At 40.5% G+C, this 14,292-nt stretch overlaps 1 protein-coding gene across 2 annotated transcripts in view; it reads left to right on the top strand.

The window, feature by feature from the left end:
* The window catches only part of LDLRAD3 (low density lipoprotein receptor class A domain containing 3), a 121,794-nt gene that overhangs the window by 46,762 nt on the left and 60,740 nt on the right, over positions 1-14,292 (top strand). For both annotated transcript variants that reach the window (XM_065636856.1, XM_065636855.1), the window contains exon 2: positions 12-158. In XM_065636856.1, coding sequence (XP_065492928.1) covers positions 12-158 — 147 coding nt within the window. The remainder of the gene's footprint in view (positions 1-11; positions 159-14,292) is intronic.

Raw genomic sequence — 14,292 nt, 5'->3', positions numbered from 1 at the left:
GTTTGTTACAGAGAGCCAACTCTTGCCTGGGAATAACTTCACAAATGAATGCAACATTCCTGGAAACTTCATGTGCAGTAACGGGCGCTGTATCCCAGGGGCCTGGCAGTGTGATGGGCTGCCGGATTGCTTTGATGACAGTGATGAGAAGGAATGCCGTAAGTGACCTTAACATGCTTAATATCATAAGGCTTGGTTAGGTACCGTTACTGGTGTGTTCTGTAGTGTATATTAGGTAAGTAACAAAGCTGCTGCCAGTTTCTTAATTTAGCTATTGTTGGAAAAAATGTACAGCCTGCCTTACTATAGTAAGAACCTTTAAGGTTCTTCAAACTCTCTGATTTTAATACAGCACTTGGTAGCAGGTTGCTAAACTCCTATTCATGGATGGATAAATTGAGACAGACTTGACTTGTGATTCTTCCAGTGGAAGAATGATGCTCTGTGAAGTTTAGGGATCCTGCGTATACTGCTTCAACACGCAGGCCTAGTGCTGTAAGTTGATCTCCACTACCATCAAAATTAGTTCCTTTCATTTAAAAATTGCTGACTGTATCCTGTTATTTCTGTTCTCTCCTGTCAAAATGTAATTAACTCTCTTCAACTTAATACTTGATTTCTGGAAAATAAACCAAATGAATTGGCTAATAACGTTTACATGTTTCAATCCTCCCTACAGAACTCCCAGTTCTAGAGAGCTAAAAAAAGTCTCATCTGGTTCTCCTCTGTGATTTCATTGTTTTGTTAGCATTCATTAAGCTTTAGTTAATGTTATTCAGCCATTAGTTAGCATGAAACTTTCTGGCCTACACGTTTTACTCAGATGGCTAGATTATGCTGCAGCGTAACACTATGATTTGAAATCTGGTTAGGAGAGAAAAAACCCTCAAATTTCATGTGATTCTAGAGCAACTGAAAAATTTCTGAGAAGTGACTGCTTTTCATCTGATGAATGTTTCTCCTTTACATTTATACTTTATAGATGTTTTCATTAAACTTAAACTGAATCATAAGAAGCTTACATTTCCCAGGACACTTCAAGACATCATTAGATTTGAATAGCTTCTTCCAAATTAGCTGACTAGAAATACCATGTTCCATTAAATACCCTTGCTTATTTAACTTGATGCCTCTTCTTTAACCCTATTTATCCATTCCTTTTAAAATAAGGAGGCTTTAATTACTGTGCTGTGGAAATCTCCACACATAGTTCCGATTTAAACCGGTGAGTTTTTCTCCCTTTCTAAGGCATTAAAAGTATCTATAAAATATCTGATGCTTTGCAGTCTTTATAAAGCATCAGGCTTGTGTTGCAACATTGAAGAAAAGTTAATTTTTCTTGCTTAGATTTTAACATCTTAGGAAAGGATGGATCTGTTGTAAGGATTCATCATTGTCATGCAGGTCTGTTTAAACCCTAGCAGAATTTATGTTAGTGGGAGCTTTGGGAAGAATAAAAAATGTCTGAAGTTTAACCTGTACCTTTTCGGTGAAATATTTCTGATGACAGCAGCTGTGTGACGCTCAGGTTCTTCATTGCCTGGCTCCTGAATATGCTGCTACCATGACTTTTGGTGTGCTGTTTCTACTTCTTAAAACAAGGTGAACAATGGCACTTCTCTGTATATATAGCATACGAACCAGGAGGTTTTCTGTCTCAGAGGATGTTGTCATCGTCTGCCTTGCATGAATTTTGTTTCACCTGGTGCACTTAGAAAATCTTAATGAAAAAAAAAAAATCTTTAATTCACCTTAATGAAGATTTTCTTAATGAAGGCTGGGCTGGATATTTACCCATGAATCAGTAACAGGAAAATACACTTTGTGACTCTGTGTTCAAAAATTTCCTTACCAAAATCAGTCAGATCTAGTGAATTGCAGACAGTAATGAATATGGTAACTGACAATAAAATATAAATAAATAGCTGCAAAATTACAGTTCGTAAGAGTTGTTCTTGTCATGACAGATTTAAAAAACTAAACAAAAGACAATTCTGCAAAAACTGAAATTCATAGTTGCAGCATAGCCTAGATCAGTGAGGTTTATTTATTTAAATACTCCCAGCCCACTTGATTGGTAAACAGTTTCCTTTTGATCCTGCCCAAATTAACAGAGATAATTAGACACTTCTTTCCTCTTCTATACATCTATCTGCTATCCGATCACCTTCATAAATGTAAAGTTAGCATGGAAAAGAGACAACAGGGTGAGGAGAGGTTTCATATCCTGTGCTGGCCTGCTATTAACAGGTCAGAGAATCCAAAACAGAACAGAGATATTCCTCATTTGAATCTCCAAACAAAAAAATAACATTAATGCAGGCAACATTCTCTAATGCAGGGGTGTCAAACTCATTTTCACTGGGGGCCACATCAGCCTCGTGGTTGCCTTCAAAGAGCTGAATGTAATTTTAGGACTGTATAAATGCTATTACTCCCCGCTGAAAATGAGTTTGACACCCCTGCTCCAGAGAGCTTCAGTCTTCCTGTTCTGTATCTCCATCTTCTCCATTTTAGTAGGCAGCTTTTAACTCTTTGTGTGCTGCCATGAGAAGCATGTCTAATGAACGAGCCAATGTGTCTGTGAGATGCTGAATATGCCTGTGCAGCTACGGTCTGTGCACCATGGTAGAGACATGGGGTGTGAGAGGAGTCACTGGAGGCTGGGAAGGGTTTGCATTGTTAATTGTTGGCTTATGTCTGAATTGAGGAAGTTGGCTTACTGTCTCAAGGATGGATGGTCCTTCTAACTCAGAAAACAATCCTTTTTGAGTCCTGCTAATTAACTAACCTTGCTAATAGCCTCAGAGGGACAATTCAGTCACTTAGATGAGTATATACATACAATGTGTGTCGCTAAAAAAGTTTGATTAGCTCTTTTGATGGATTTTGAAAATGATCCTATTCTTATGGTGTACTGTTATAGTGTTACCAACCAGACTTTGGATGAGAAAGTAATCAAAATTTGGATGGGCTTATACAGCCTGAATCTGGTGTTAGAGTTTCTAGCTCAGAGTTAAGGCACTGAAAGGCAGCCCTAGTGTCTTGTCTGAGAAGGGCAAAGGAAGAAGAAAAATCAGTTGTCTCTTCTCCCCCCTCCAGTTTGTGTCAATCTGTAAAGATAGGCTTCTAGATTACTTTAGGTTGGAAAGGATTCTGGAGTTCATTTGGTCCAGCTACCTGCTCAGAGCAGGGCTAATTTGGATCAGGGTTGCTCAGAGCCTTGTTAAACTTCGCACTTTTCCAAGGATGGAGAATCCGCAGCCCCACTGGGCACCTCTTCCAGGATTTGAATATGCAACCTGGGAAAATTTTTTTTCTAGTACATGAATTTTTTTTCTAGTTTCCAGTGATGAGAAAGAAGCTGAACCAAGCAGATCCTCTGGCCTTAGTGAGTGGGAGAAGGGAATGTAGGAGCCCAGAAATTTTTCTTCTTGGCTGCAGAAACAGCAGCTGAAAAGAAACAACAGTTGGTATTCAAAATGTGTGTGTGTGTCACATCTGGTTGTGTAATTATGCCAGTGTGTCTTGTGTTATTTGTGTCAGGCAACTCCAGGGAGGACAGCCATGCTTCAAAGTATCACGCCAGCATTGCAAGAGTTGGAGTGTATATGTATAGATATAGGTATAAAACTTTTAAAATTGTTTTAACCTAGACTTTTGTTACCTTTCTCCTATCAGAATAGGGCTCTACGTACTAAAAGTTACCTTGCAGCAAAATTGGAGTCCTTTGTTTTCTGCTGTGATGTTGCTTTGCATTAGCTGAGTTGTCGATAGCGAAGACAAAGCCGCAGAAGTTGCATTAGCAGCAGGAGATTGCTGAGTTCCTAGTGTGTTACTACTCTGAGCCATGCTTTAAGCTGCCTTATCTGTGATTCCTCATTCTAACTAACTCGTTCACACTGAAAGGCTTTAACCTTGCTTTAAAGTGTTTATGTGTGAATAGCAGTTTGGTTACAGGATTCATTTGGTACTTTGGACTGGTATTTCTGTGAAGTATGCTGTGTTTTAGTGTGCCAACTGAAGAAGTTTCATGCACGCATGTGTGGTTATGTGCAAAGTCTTTCTCTTTTGGATTGCCTCGCAGTTGAATGTGGATGTCCAACAATCTTTTATTAATTCCATTGCTGTAGCATCTCATCCTGTCTGTCCTCCTTCAAGCAGGAAAACTTAAAACTCATGGTCTGGTTCTCATTTTCTGCAGCCAGTGAGTGAAAAGTGCTTGTCTGGTTCTCATTTTCTGCAGCCAGTGAGTGAAAAGTGCTTGTCTGGCTGTAAGAGGGAAATAAGATGCAAAGCAGAATTACCTGCACGTTGTCCATTTGTGTCTTATCTCTTCCCTCTCTTCCTTTTGTCCCTTTTCTGTCTCCTGTTTTGCAGGATTGTCTCTGTTAACTGGGTCACTTTGTTTGGGGGCTTTTTCTTCATTTCTCACACTTGCCAGAAACCATACCATCTGTCATCTTCCTTGCTTCCTCTGTGCTTTGACCTGTGATCGATTTAACACTTCCCATGCCAGCTATCTGTATGATGTTTAGTGCACAGAACATTTCTTGTACTCTTGCCTTCTGTCATGGTGATGTGACGACAGAAAAATTTCACCTGGATTTATGTAGGGAGGAGGGTTGAAAAAAGGCATAATAGGGAGGGAATAACCTGAGACAGTGCCTTCTCATCATAAATAAGAATTGCTTCTCCTTGAAGCAGAGTATCTCTTTGGCTTTTCCTCCACGCCACTAATTGAGCTTGAAAAAGAATTAATTGACCATAGCAGTGCAAATGTTTTGTGAGTTTTTCTAGTTCTCTGTAGTTTGAGTAATCTGCTGTCATCAGTGCATCTCCCAAAACGGAGAAGCCTCTTGTAGTTCATTCCCCCGGCTGTGCTGGTTCTTATCTGTTGGACTGCTCATCAGCCTGTGTAGTCCAATAACTGTCATGCAGGTTTCTTTTAAATGTTAGTGGGCTTTTAATGACTACTACTGCTTTTTAGCTGTGTAGGTGATTTATAGTGAAAGGCTCCTCTTCACACATGCAGAATCTTTGCTAACAGGACTTTCCTGTGGAGCTTATAGGTGCTGGTTGCATACTAAGCATATATATATCTGGGGTTAGTGCTTGCACTGGTCAAGGTGGGAGCTGCATGCTGTCAGCTACTCTGTTCTCTGTTAACAGATATGGAAGATCCAAAATGGAGAACCTGAATGGAAAGAGCCTAGAAATGTGTGCTTGCACGTTTCAAAACATTTGAGGTAAATGGATTATCTTTAGTGCTGACCTTTATACCTGCCTGCTGAGATACTCCTTTGGGGCCAAGACCTGCATCCTGCTGTTGGATTCTCTCCTTGAGAGTTAAGAGTGCACTAATGTAGCTAAACTCATAATTTACTCTGTCATCTTTGTTTCCTCTCTTCTTTGCTGTTTGTGCATCTTTGTATTAGATTATTACAGGAAGAACAATGTGAACACTGAAAACAGCTTTTGTCAGCTAATGAGCAAGAGCTTATGGAGAGGTGGCATGTTGCTGCCTTTGTCAGTTAACGAGCAGCAGATGGTGCAGATTCAGAGCATGGCACATCATCTGTACTAAGTGCCTGGCATGACAGCAGCCAGAATTAGACATACCAAATATCCGGAAGTCTAGATTTTCCTTCATCGCTCTTCTGAGAGCTATTTCTTACATGCCAAGTTTGTGTGTTCAGCTGTGAGCAAACAGTGGCACACAGTGAATATGGTGACTAGCTGTGTTAATCCAAGGGCTGAAGAGTGTTGGCTGTGGGCTGTAAAAAAATCCTATGCAAGGATAGCCTTGGGGCAGTATGTTTTTGTATTAGGAACTTCTGCCTCTCAAATGTTTCTGTTACGAGTTGCCACTGTTGCTCATTCAACACAAGCATAAAGGTAAAGCAGATTTTTGAGTAAATGCTGAGGGATATGTGATTGGAGTATATAGATGTCTGAGCAACAGAACATCATCCATGCTTGTAAGAATGTGTTATCAACACACTTCTGCACTGACTAGCAAGAGCTGACCTCTGTAGAAACATCTGGAACTGTGGTAGTAAAAAGCTCATTTCATCACCACCAATCCCTCATCATCAGATCTTGCCTCGATTGTGCTTCATACAGAGTCTTTATAAGCAAGTCTTCTCCATGGGGTAGAATGTCTTCATTAAATGAATTGCTTCATGAAAATGGTCAATGTGTATTGTGAATGATCTGTGTTTTTATGGCTGTAACCATACTTCTGGTGTTGGTTTTGGAAGCATTTTTAACTGTTTTTGGCAGGCTAGTAGAATAATATTTGACATAGTGCTGTAATTACTTATTCATTGTTGATATATTGGCATACTAATCCTTGATTTCATCTCCTCTTATGTGTCTCCTAACCATGTTTTTGATTTTACCCTGTAGAGTTTGAACTGTATGTTTCTATATAATAAAAATGCCCTATTTTGTCACATTCCTCTGTGTGTCTATGTTTTCTATGTTGGATATCTTTTCAGTTCCATTTAAACTATCTAAAGGCACACAGCATTTTATATAAATGCTTTGTAGTCTTAGAAGACTATGAATCTTCTGCTGTCATCACGAGGTGGAGTGAGGGGGTAGGAGATTTGACACAACTAAGACCAAATTATTGAAAGTGTTTGTATCTGCACACTTATTCTTCATTGACCCTGCACTGATGGGGAATTAGACTTGGTTAGCAATATGTTGTAGTCTGAAAATACAGCCCACTATAACCATTTTCAAGTTTCTCCAAGGTAAGAGGTAAGAGAGAAAGTCTGGAGAAAGGAAGACTTTCCCTTGGTTGAGGAGGATCAGGTTAGAGATCATTTACGCAAGCTGGACATCCACAAATCCATGGGCCCTGATGGGGTGCACCCACAAGTGCTGAGAGAGTTGGCAGATGTTATTGCTAAGCTGCTTTCCATCGTCTCTGAAAGATCACAAAGAACAGAACAGGTGAATGAGGACAGGAAGAAAGCCAACATCAGTCCATCTTCAAAAAGGGCAAGAATGATGACCCAGGAAACTACAGGCTGGTCGGCCTCACCTCCATCCCTGGAAAGGTGATGGAAAAACTTTATTCTGGATGTCATCTCCAAGCATGCAGAGTTAGCAGGAAAAGGTTATCAGGAGTATTCAGCATGGATTCACCAAGGGGAAATCAGCTTAACCAACCTGATAGCCTTCTATGACGGCATGACTGGCTGATCAGTGGATGTTGTCTACCTTAACTTAAGCAAGGCTTTTGACACTGTGTCACACAGCATCCTCATAGGCAAGCTAAAAAAGTGTAGGTTAGATGAGTGGGCAGTGAAATGGAGTGAGAACTGTCTGGATGGCAGAGCTCAAGGGGTTGTGATCAACAGTGCAGAGTCTAGTTGGAGGCCTGTAGCTAGTGGGGTACCCCAGGGGTTAGTACTGAGTCCAGTCTTGTTTAACCTATTCAGCAATGACCTGGATGAAGAGACTGAGTTTGCTGATGATAGCAAACTGGGAGGAGTGGTTGATACAGCAGAAAACTGTGCTGCCATTCAGTGAGATCTGGACAGACTGGAGGACTGGGCAGAGAAGAACCTGATGAAATTCAACAAGGGCAAGTGTAGAGTCCTGCACCTGGGGAGGAATAACCCCAGGCACCAGTACAGGTTTGGGCCTGACCTGCTGGAAAACAGCTTTGCAGAGAAGAACTTGGGAGTCCTGGTAGACAACAGGTTGACCATGAGTCAACAATGTGCCCTTGTGGCCAAGAAGGCCAATGGTATCCTGGGCTGCATTAAGAAGAGTATGACCAGCAGGTCGAGGGAGGTTCTTCTTCTCCTCTACTCTGCCCCGATGAGGCTGCATCTGGAGTACTGCGTCCAGTTCTGGTCTCCCCAGTTTAAGACAGACAAGGAATTACTGGAGAGAGTTCAGTGGAGGGCTACAAAGATGATTAGGGGTCTGGAGTGTCTTTCTTATGAGGAGAGACTGAGAGGGCTGTGTCTGTTCAGCCTGGAGGAGGGAAGGCTGAGAGGAGATCTTATTTATGCTTATAAATATCTGAAGAGTGGGAGTCAAGAGGATGGGACCAGATTCTTTTCAGTGATGCCCAAAGACAGGATGAGGGGCAACAGGCACAGACTGAAATATAGGAGGTTCCATATAAACATGAGGGGAAACTTCTTTGCTTTGAGGGTGCCAGAGCACTGGAACAGGCTGCCCAGAGAGATTGTGTAGTCTCCTTCTCTGGAGACATTCATAACCTGCCTGGACACCTTCCTGTGCAATCTGCTCTAGGTAGATCTTGCTTTGGCAGGTGGGTTGGTCTAGATGATCTCCAGAGATCCTTTCCATCCCTGACCATTCTGTGATTCTGTGGGATTCTGTGATTCCTGTACCTTATTGTTCCATCTCCAGTTTAAAAACTATTTAGTAGACGAATGTTTTGTGCTCCCTCTTGTGTTCACTTGCAACAGGTTTTACTGTTGGCAACACATTTGGGAATGGAGAGTCATTGGGAAAGTGTAACAAGCAGTTAAACAGAGTTATGGATGAGATATAAAGAATCTTCTCACAAGAACAGTAAATGAAACCCACACTCTGCAATTAGTAGCCTGGGCTGCCTAGATTATGTGAAGAATCTTTTCCTGTGCTCTAAAACCTTTCAGCTGGGAAACCAAAACTCTCTCAGAACAAAGATTAGTTAGGTTTAAATCTTCAGACTGGCAATTCAGGTGCATTTTGACTGACTTATTTACATCTGGTTTTTACAAAAGAGGTCATTTTTGAAGAACTGTATGTATTAAAAACCTCACCCCTATCACAAGGATGGATATTATTTAAAAAAGAAAAAAGCCCACTGAAACCAAAGTCATGGCTGATGAAGTTGCTGTGTCATTGGAGAAACTCTTGAGTGCAAGAGCTCCTGTGCTGCCTGGTGCACCTTGCAGTAGGAAGGACGAGGATTGAGTGGGGACTGCGCGAGCTTCAAACCCGTGTCATATGCCTGGAAGCCTCTGATGAGGACTGTCAGACCGCCTTGTACTGCCTTCTTTCGTGTGGGGTAGATTTCAGAAGAAGGCCTTTAGATTTGTTGCTCTTCACTGCTTTAAAAAAAAATAATTCATGGAGTTTGACCTTGATCAGGAGCATGTTTCAAGTCTGCTCTATGGGAAGATCGCAAGCTGGAATTAAAACACATTATGTAACAATGCTTTTCCCTTTTTAAGTCCCAAAATTAACATGGAAGCAGAGGCAAAATTTCCTAATAAATGTATCAGTGCTCCAAAAAATAATTCTTAAAGCATCAGTTAAAGTCTGGTGTTAGCTAAGGCTAGTGCTGTAGAAAATTGAGGGGCAGGCTGATATTTTCAAGAGGCTCATTCAGATTCCTCGGATTAGTATCCAACATTGGATACCTGCAACAATTTTTTTAACTGCCCTATTGTGCGTAAAGGTGAAGTCATCTAATCTGCTGCAGTCTTGCTGCTGCTAGCCATGTGCACTTTCAGCTTTGAGAAGTTTCCAGTGATGGTTTCTGATAAGTTTAGATTCTTTCTTGCTAGCTAACAGCTTATAGTAGTGTGAGCTAAACGACTGTGAAGTCTGTGTTGTATCAAAGCTCACTACATTTTGGAAAAGATAAATAAGCAAGTAACAAATACTTGCAAGTGATTTAGCAACCTGTGACTTTAAAAATCCAGTATTAAAATCACTTCGTCACATTTGAGGATTTTGCCTTATGATTCTCACACCATTCAAAATTATTAGAGCTGACCTTGTACTCTTTAGTTCATCAAATCTGTATCTGCTACTTTGGGAAGTGTGGAGTGGCTGTGACATGTTTCATGGTACTCACCAGAGTTTTAGGTAGCTGTGAACTTTGGCCATTGTCTGTGTGCAGTTATAGATATGGTGACAAGCCTCTGCTGTAGATGGATATGTCCAAAGACAGCAGAATGGTTGATAGCAAGTAACCAAGCTAGCCATCAAATACTGACTGACTTAACGTGCTCTGTAATCCCATATGGGCATGAACAAGGACAATACAGGCACAAGGAACAAGATAAAGGCAGTACGTTGAAATAACTAGTATAATTACAGCAGCTCAAATACTTTAAAGCTGTGTTCCTCCTAAAATATATGTGAAACGGTGGAAGTGTAGGGCATGTGGGATTTTTTTGAGAGTATGATCTTAGAATTTAACTCTCTATAAACAGGACTAACAGTCAACATTTGCAGTGTCCTTCCTTATACTACACCTCCATCTAGTGCGTTTTAAATATCTGTGGAGAAAGTGCATGTCTGTAAGGAAACCAATAAGTAGGTAATCTTTTTTTTAATTGACTACTTAATGACAGGGGAGGTTTATATATGGAAGGAGAAAACCTTAACACTGGGGACAGAACTAAGGAAGAGAGAAGCAGTCTACCAGAGCTTCTACCCTGGATCATGGCAATGAAAAGCTGCAATAAAAGTAGATTTCATGTATTCATGTTAATGGAGTAAGGATCATCGTGTGCTAGGATTCCAGGCTTCTAGGTGTTGTGCAAACAACAATCTTACAAAACTATACAGAAACAACCTTTAGTGATCTTGGTCTTAATTATAATCCAGAAATAATTTGTGTAAAAGGCTAATAAAATTAACACCTTTTTTCTTTTTCTAAATAACTAGAATATATAGCAGAGAACTATAAATTCCTTTATAAAAGTAGTTGTATGTATTGTAGTTATATCCATGGAAGACCTCTGGACTTCTATTCACAATTTATGAGCACCGAGTGTTTTTAAGTCTCCTTCAGTTTTTCTTGCTGCTTCCTGTTATCTCCGAGTTGACCTGGAATATTTGTTGCAGGCAGATGACAAACATGAAAATTCTGAAGCAAAGCTGAATATGAAACAATGCATGAAATTAGCATCTGCATTAACTGGGAAGATGCTGTAAGCCAGCTGCTGATCTTTTTGTTATTTACTTAGATGGCTCTCCAACTTGGAATATCAAGCTGGAATAAACTCATTTTCACTCATGATTGAGCAACCAAATACTTACTAGTTATAGTAAGATTTATAATGAACTGACCATGGTGAATATTTCATTTAAAGCTCAATTACAGAAATTTACACGAGTGAGGGCAATTGCAACAGCTACTTATGTTTGACAGCGTTTTATGCGGAGAGATCAAGAGGGTTTGTGGTGCTAATTATTTAATCCTCTTGATGGTCTCCTCTAGATGAGGGTCAGTAAATAGCCAGATTAGAGAGCTTGGGGACAGGTTTAACAGTTACATGGAATCAGTAGTATAACTGAAATAAAAAGATAAGGCAGCTAGTAGCCCAGGATGGGGTGAGGATTTGCAGTCCATCAGGCACAGTGATGTCCTCTGAGGAGGGTTGCCCCTGCTACTGAAGTCTGTGAAGGGTGAGGTTTTGTCCTGCCTGAATGCATCCTGAGTAACTTAACAACTTTGAAGTTCGCTTAATTTATATGGTGTAACAGCTGATTTAGAATTTGTCCTTTTCTATGATGTTATTGTTCGGGTTGTTTAATGAGTAGTAACTTCTAAAATACCTCTTTTAGTGAGAAATTGTTTTACTGTTTTACAAGCTTATTGTCTGTACTCTCTTCTGACATCTCATGTGCTTTGAGATAATTTTGAAGGACTGAAACATAGACTTCTAGAACATGAAAGATTACTTTAACGCCTTACTGTCTGGCAAGAAGTAAAGGCCACAGACCCATAGTAGTCCAACTCTGAAGTGCTTTCTCTTTTTTCCCTTTTCAAAGGAAGAAGTTTACTCTTCAGGGCAGCAGACTCCATCAGATTTTTTACTTTAGCATTGTCACTTCTCTCTTGCTGTAAACCATAGTGTAAATATTGACCACATAGGTGAGTGATACTTCACTATGTTAGAGGCAACCTCTTGTGCTGGTTTGACTGAAAATGGGTTAATTTTCTTCATGCAGTTAGAAACCTTTCTTTTTCTTAGCTAGCACGCTCATTATTTGGACTTAGTTTGAGAACAAGAAGGTAACACCCCAGCACAGAGCTAATGTTCTTAATCTCTCTGTTCTGAGAGCCAAAGACACTCTGAACACTCTGCCCACAGGTGTGAGGCATTGAGGAAGTGGGGCATGGATGGGGCAGAGCTTGACTGACATCCAGACTGATCGGTAGGAGTATTCTGTCCCATTAGAGTCATGCTAATTATTTAGGAAGAGTCAGGACCTTCCGGGTTGCTCTTCTTCCCTTCGCTCTTTTTGTCGGAGCTGGGGGAGTTTCGGTCGGGACATTTAGTTCAGTGTTTGCCGTTTTGCAGAGGCCTCTGGGCTTTTCTGCCTTTTTCTTCTTTTTTTTTTTTTTTTTTCTTTGGGATCAGCTGAGCGGACCAGGTGCTGCTTTCCTGGGACTGGCCGCTCGGTGTGGACAGAGTTCGTGAGGAATTGCCTAGAGTATCTTTTATTTCTATTTTTTATATATATTTACTAGGAGTCTATTAGTATTTGTTATTTTATTAAACTGTGTTTATCTCAATCCAAGTTTCTCCCTTCCCTTTTGATTCTCTCTCATATGGGGTGGAGGGGGAGGGAGTGAGTGAGCGGCTATCGTGGTTGTACTGCTAGCTAGGGTTAAACCGCAACACCTCTGATGGGGCTAATTTCACTACTTAAAAAAATTGCTGCCTTTAAAATAAAGTACTTTTTAGGCTCACTTTCTCTGAGTTTACATTAGTAGTAAATGACTAGCAACTCTTTCACCTGAGTGGTTAAACAGGCAGCAAAGGTAAGAGTGACCCAAGTGCTTTTTATAGGTGCAATGAATGCTCTGCAGTTGACTGTGTTTCGGATCAAAACTCCTTAAATTCAAAAGTTGTTTTGTCTTGAATTGGAGAATTGCTGGCATAATAGTCTGTTCAGTGGATTTTATACTGGAAGTAGTACTCAAGTACTAGCTTTTTTCTAGATAGGAAAAAGCAAGCAGAGTAACTGAAACTTCTCCATGTCATTCTGAAAGACAGCCCTGTTGAAGATCTGTGAGCCAACAAATGATATTTTCCTTCTGTGCTGAGGCAGCTGAATGACTGCAGGTAGTGATGGCTTTCCCACTGGGAACTGAACTGAAAATAAGGTAGGGTCCAAACAGGAACTAACTAACCCCGAACAACTGTTAGCATTAATTGCATTAGGGCTTGTATCAGTTCTTGGGGTGAAAGGGGTCATATCCTGCTGCCATCCTGCTTGTGTTATGTAGTGTTGTAAAATCAATCCTACTCTTCTGTGTAAATTGAAGTTAAAACATGTTCTTCAAAGAGCAGGAATAAGTTCAAAAGGTGGCTACCTTTAACTCCTTCATGTAGAGTCTTCACTGAAATGCTGTGCCTCACCACGCGTGCATCAAGAGAGACTGGATTTACAGTGCTATTTGTGGCTATGGCATCTCTCAACATAAGTTAACAACAGCATAGAGGTTTAAGATGGTTCATTATCAAAGCCAGGAAAATACCTGTGGCTCTGCAATAATGCAATAAAGCATCTGCACACAACAGTTTCTGTCTGGAGAGCTGCTCATGTCTCAAGCAAGTAATCAGGTGTTGATTAGCTGAATAAATCATCATCTGTCGTTGGATTGAGATGTGTGGGTGTGAAGCAGCAGTAAAGGTATTTTGCCTGATTGCTACCTGGAGGAGTTCTAAGGCAACAATTTCAGTTCAAAGATGCTGAAATACTGTGCAGTTTATTGCTGTGCAGTTTACTTCTAGCTGCGGGTTGTCACTGTCTGCTATTGGATCTGCTATATCCTGTTTCACTCAAGACTGCAAAATAGCTGAGAAAGATTTCAAAATAGAAATGTTTGTAGAGTTAAAAGAAGGAAATGTGTTTGCCATAGTGCCCACATCATGTGGGGTCTCTGTTGTGTGCTCTCCTTGCATCTGTTGCATGCAGTAAGCTGTGCCTTGTGTAACTAGGTGTGAAATGCTGGAGGTGTGGGCTAGCTGGGTCAACAGTAGTGATGCAGTCAGAACATTTCTTCTCTAGAGTTTCATTAGCAATACTGTGTACTGGCTTCTGTAAGAGAAACTCAACTTGTTATGAATGTATAATGTCTTCTCTTTAAGCATTGTGTCATTATTATGGGGCACAGCTCTAAAGTTTTACTGTGATATCTGAACAGTAGGTTAGTATCTGCTTACAGTTACCTATGAAATTGGTTTTTTTTCTAGAAGTAGGGCCATGCTATCTTGTCCTGGCTATATTCCTTATATCTGTAGTCCACAACTACCCTTTGCTTACTGATAATTATAG

The sequence above is a fragment of the Caloenas nicobarica genome, chromosome 5 (genome assembly GCF_036013445.1).
Source record: "Caloenas nicobarica isolate bCalNic1 chromosome 5, bCalNic1.hap1, whole genome shotgun sequence".
NCBI classification, from domain to species: Eukaryota; Metazoa; Chordata; class Aves; order Columbiformes; family Columbidae; genus Caloenas; species Caloenas nicobarica.
Note: the sequence above shows the minus strand (reverse complement) of the source record. Positions and strands in the feature narration are given on the sequence as shown.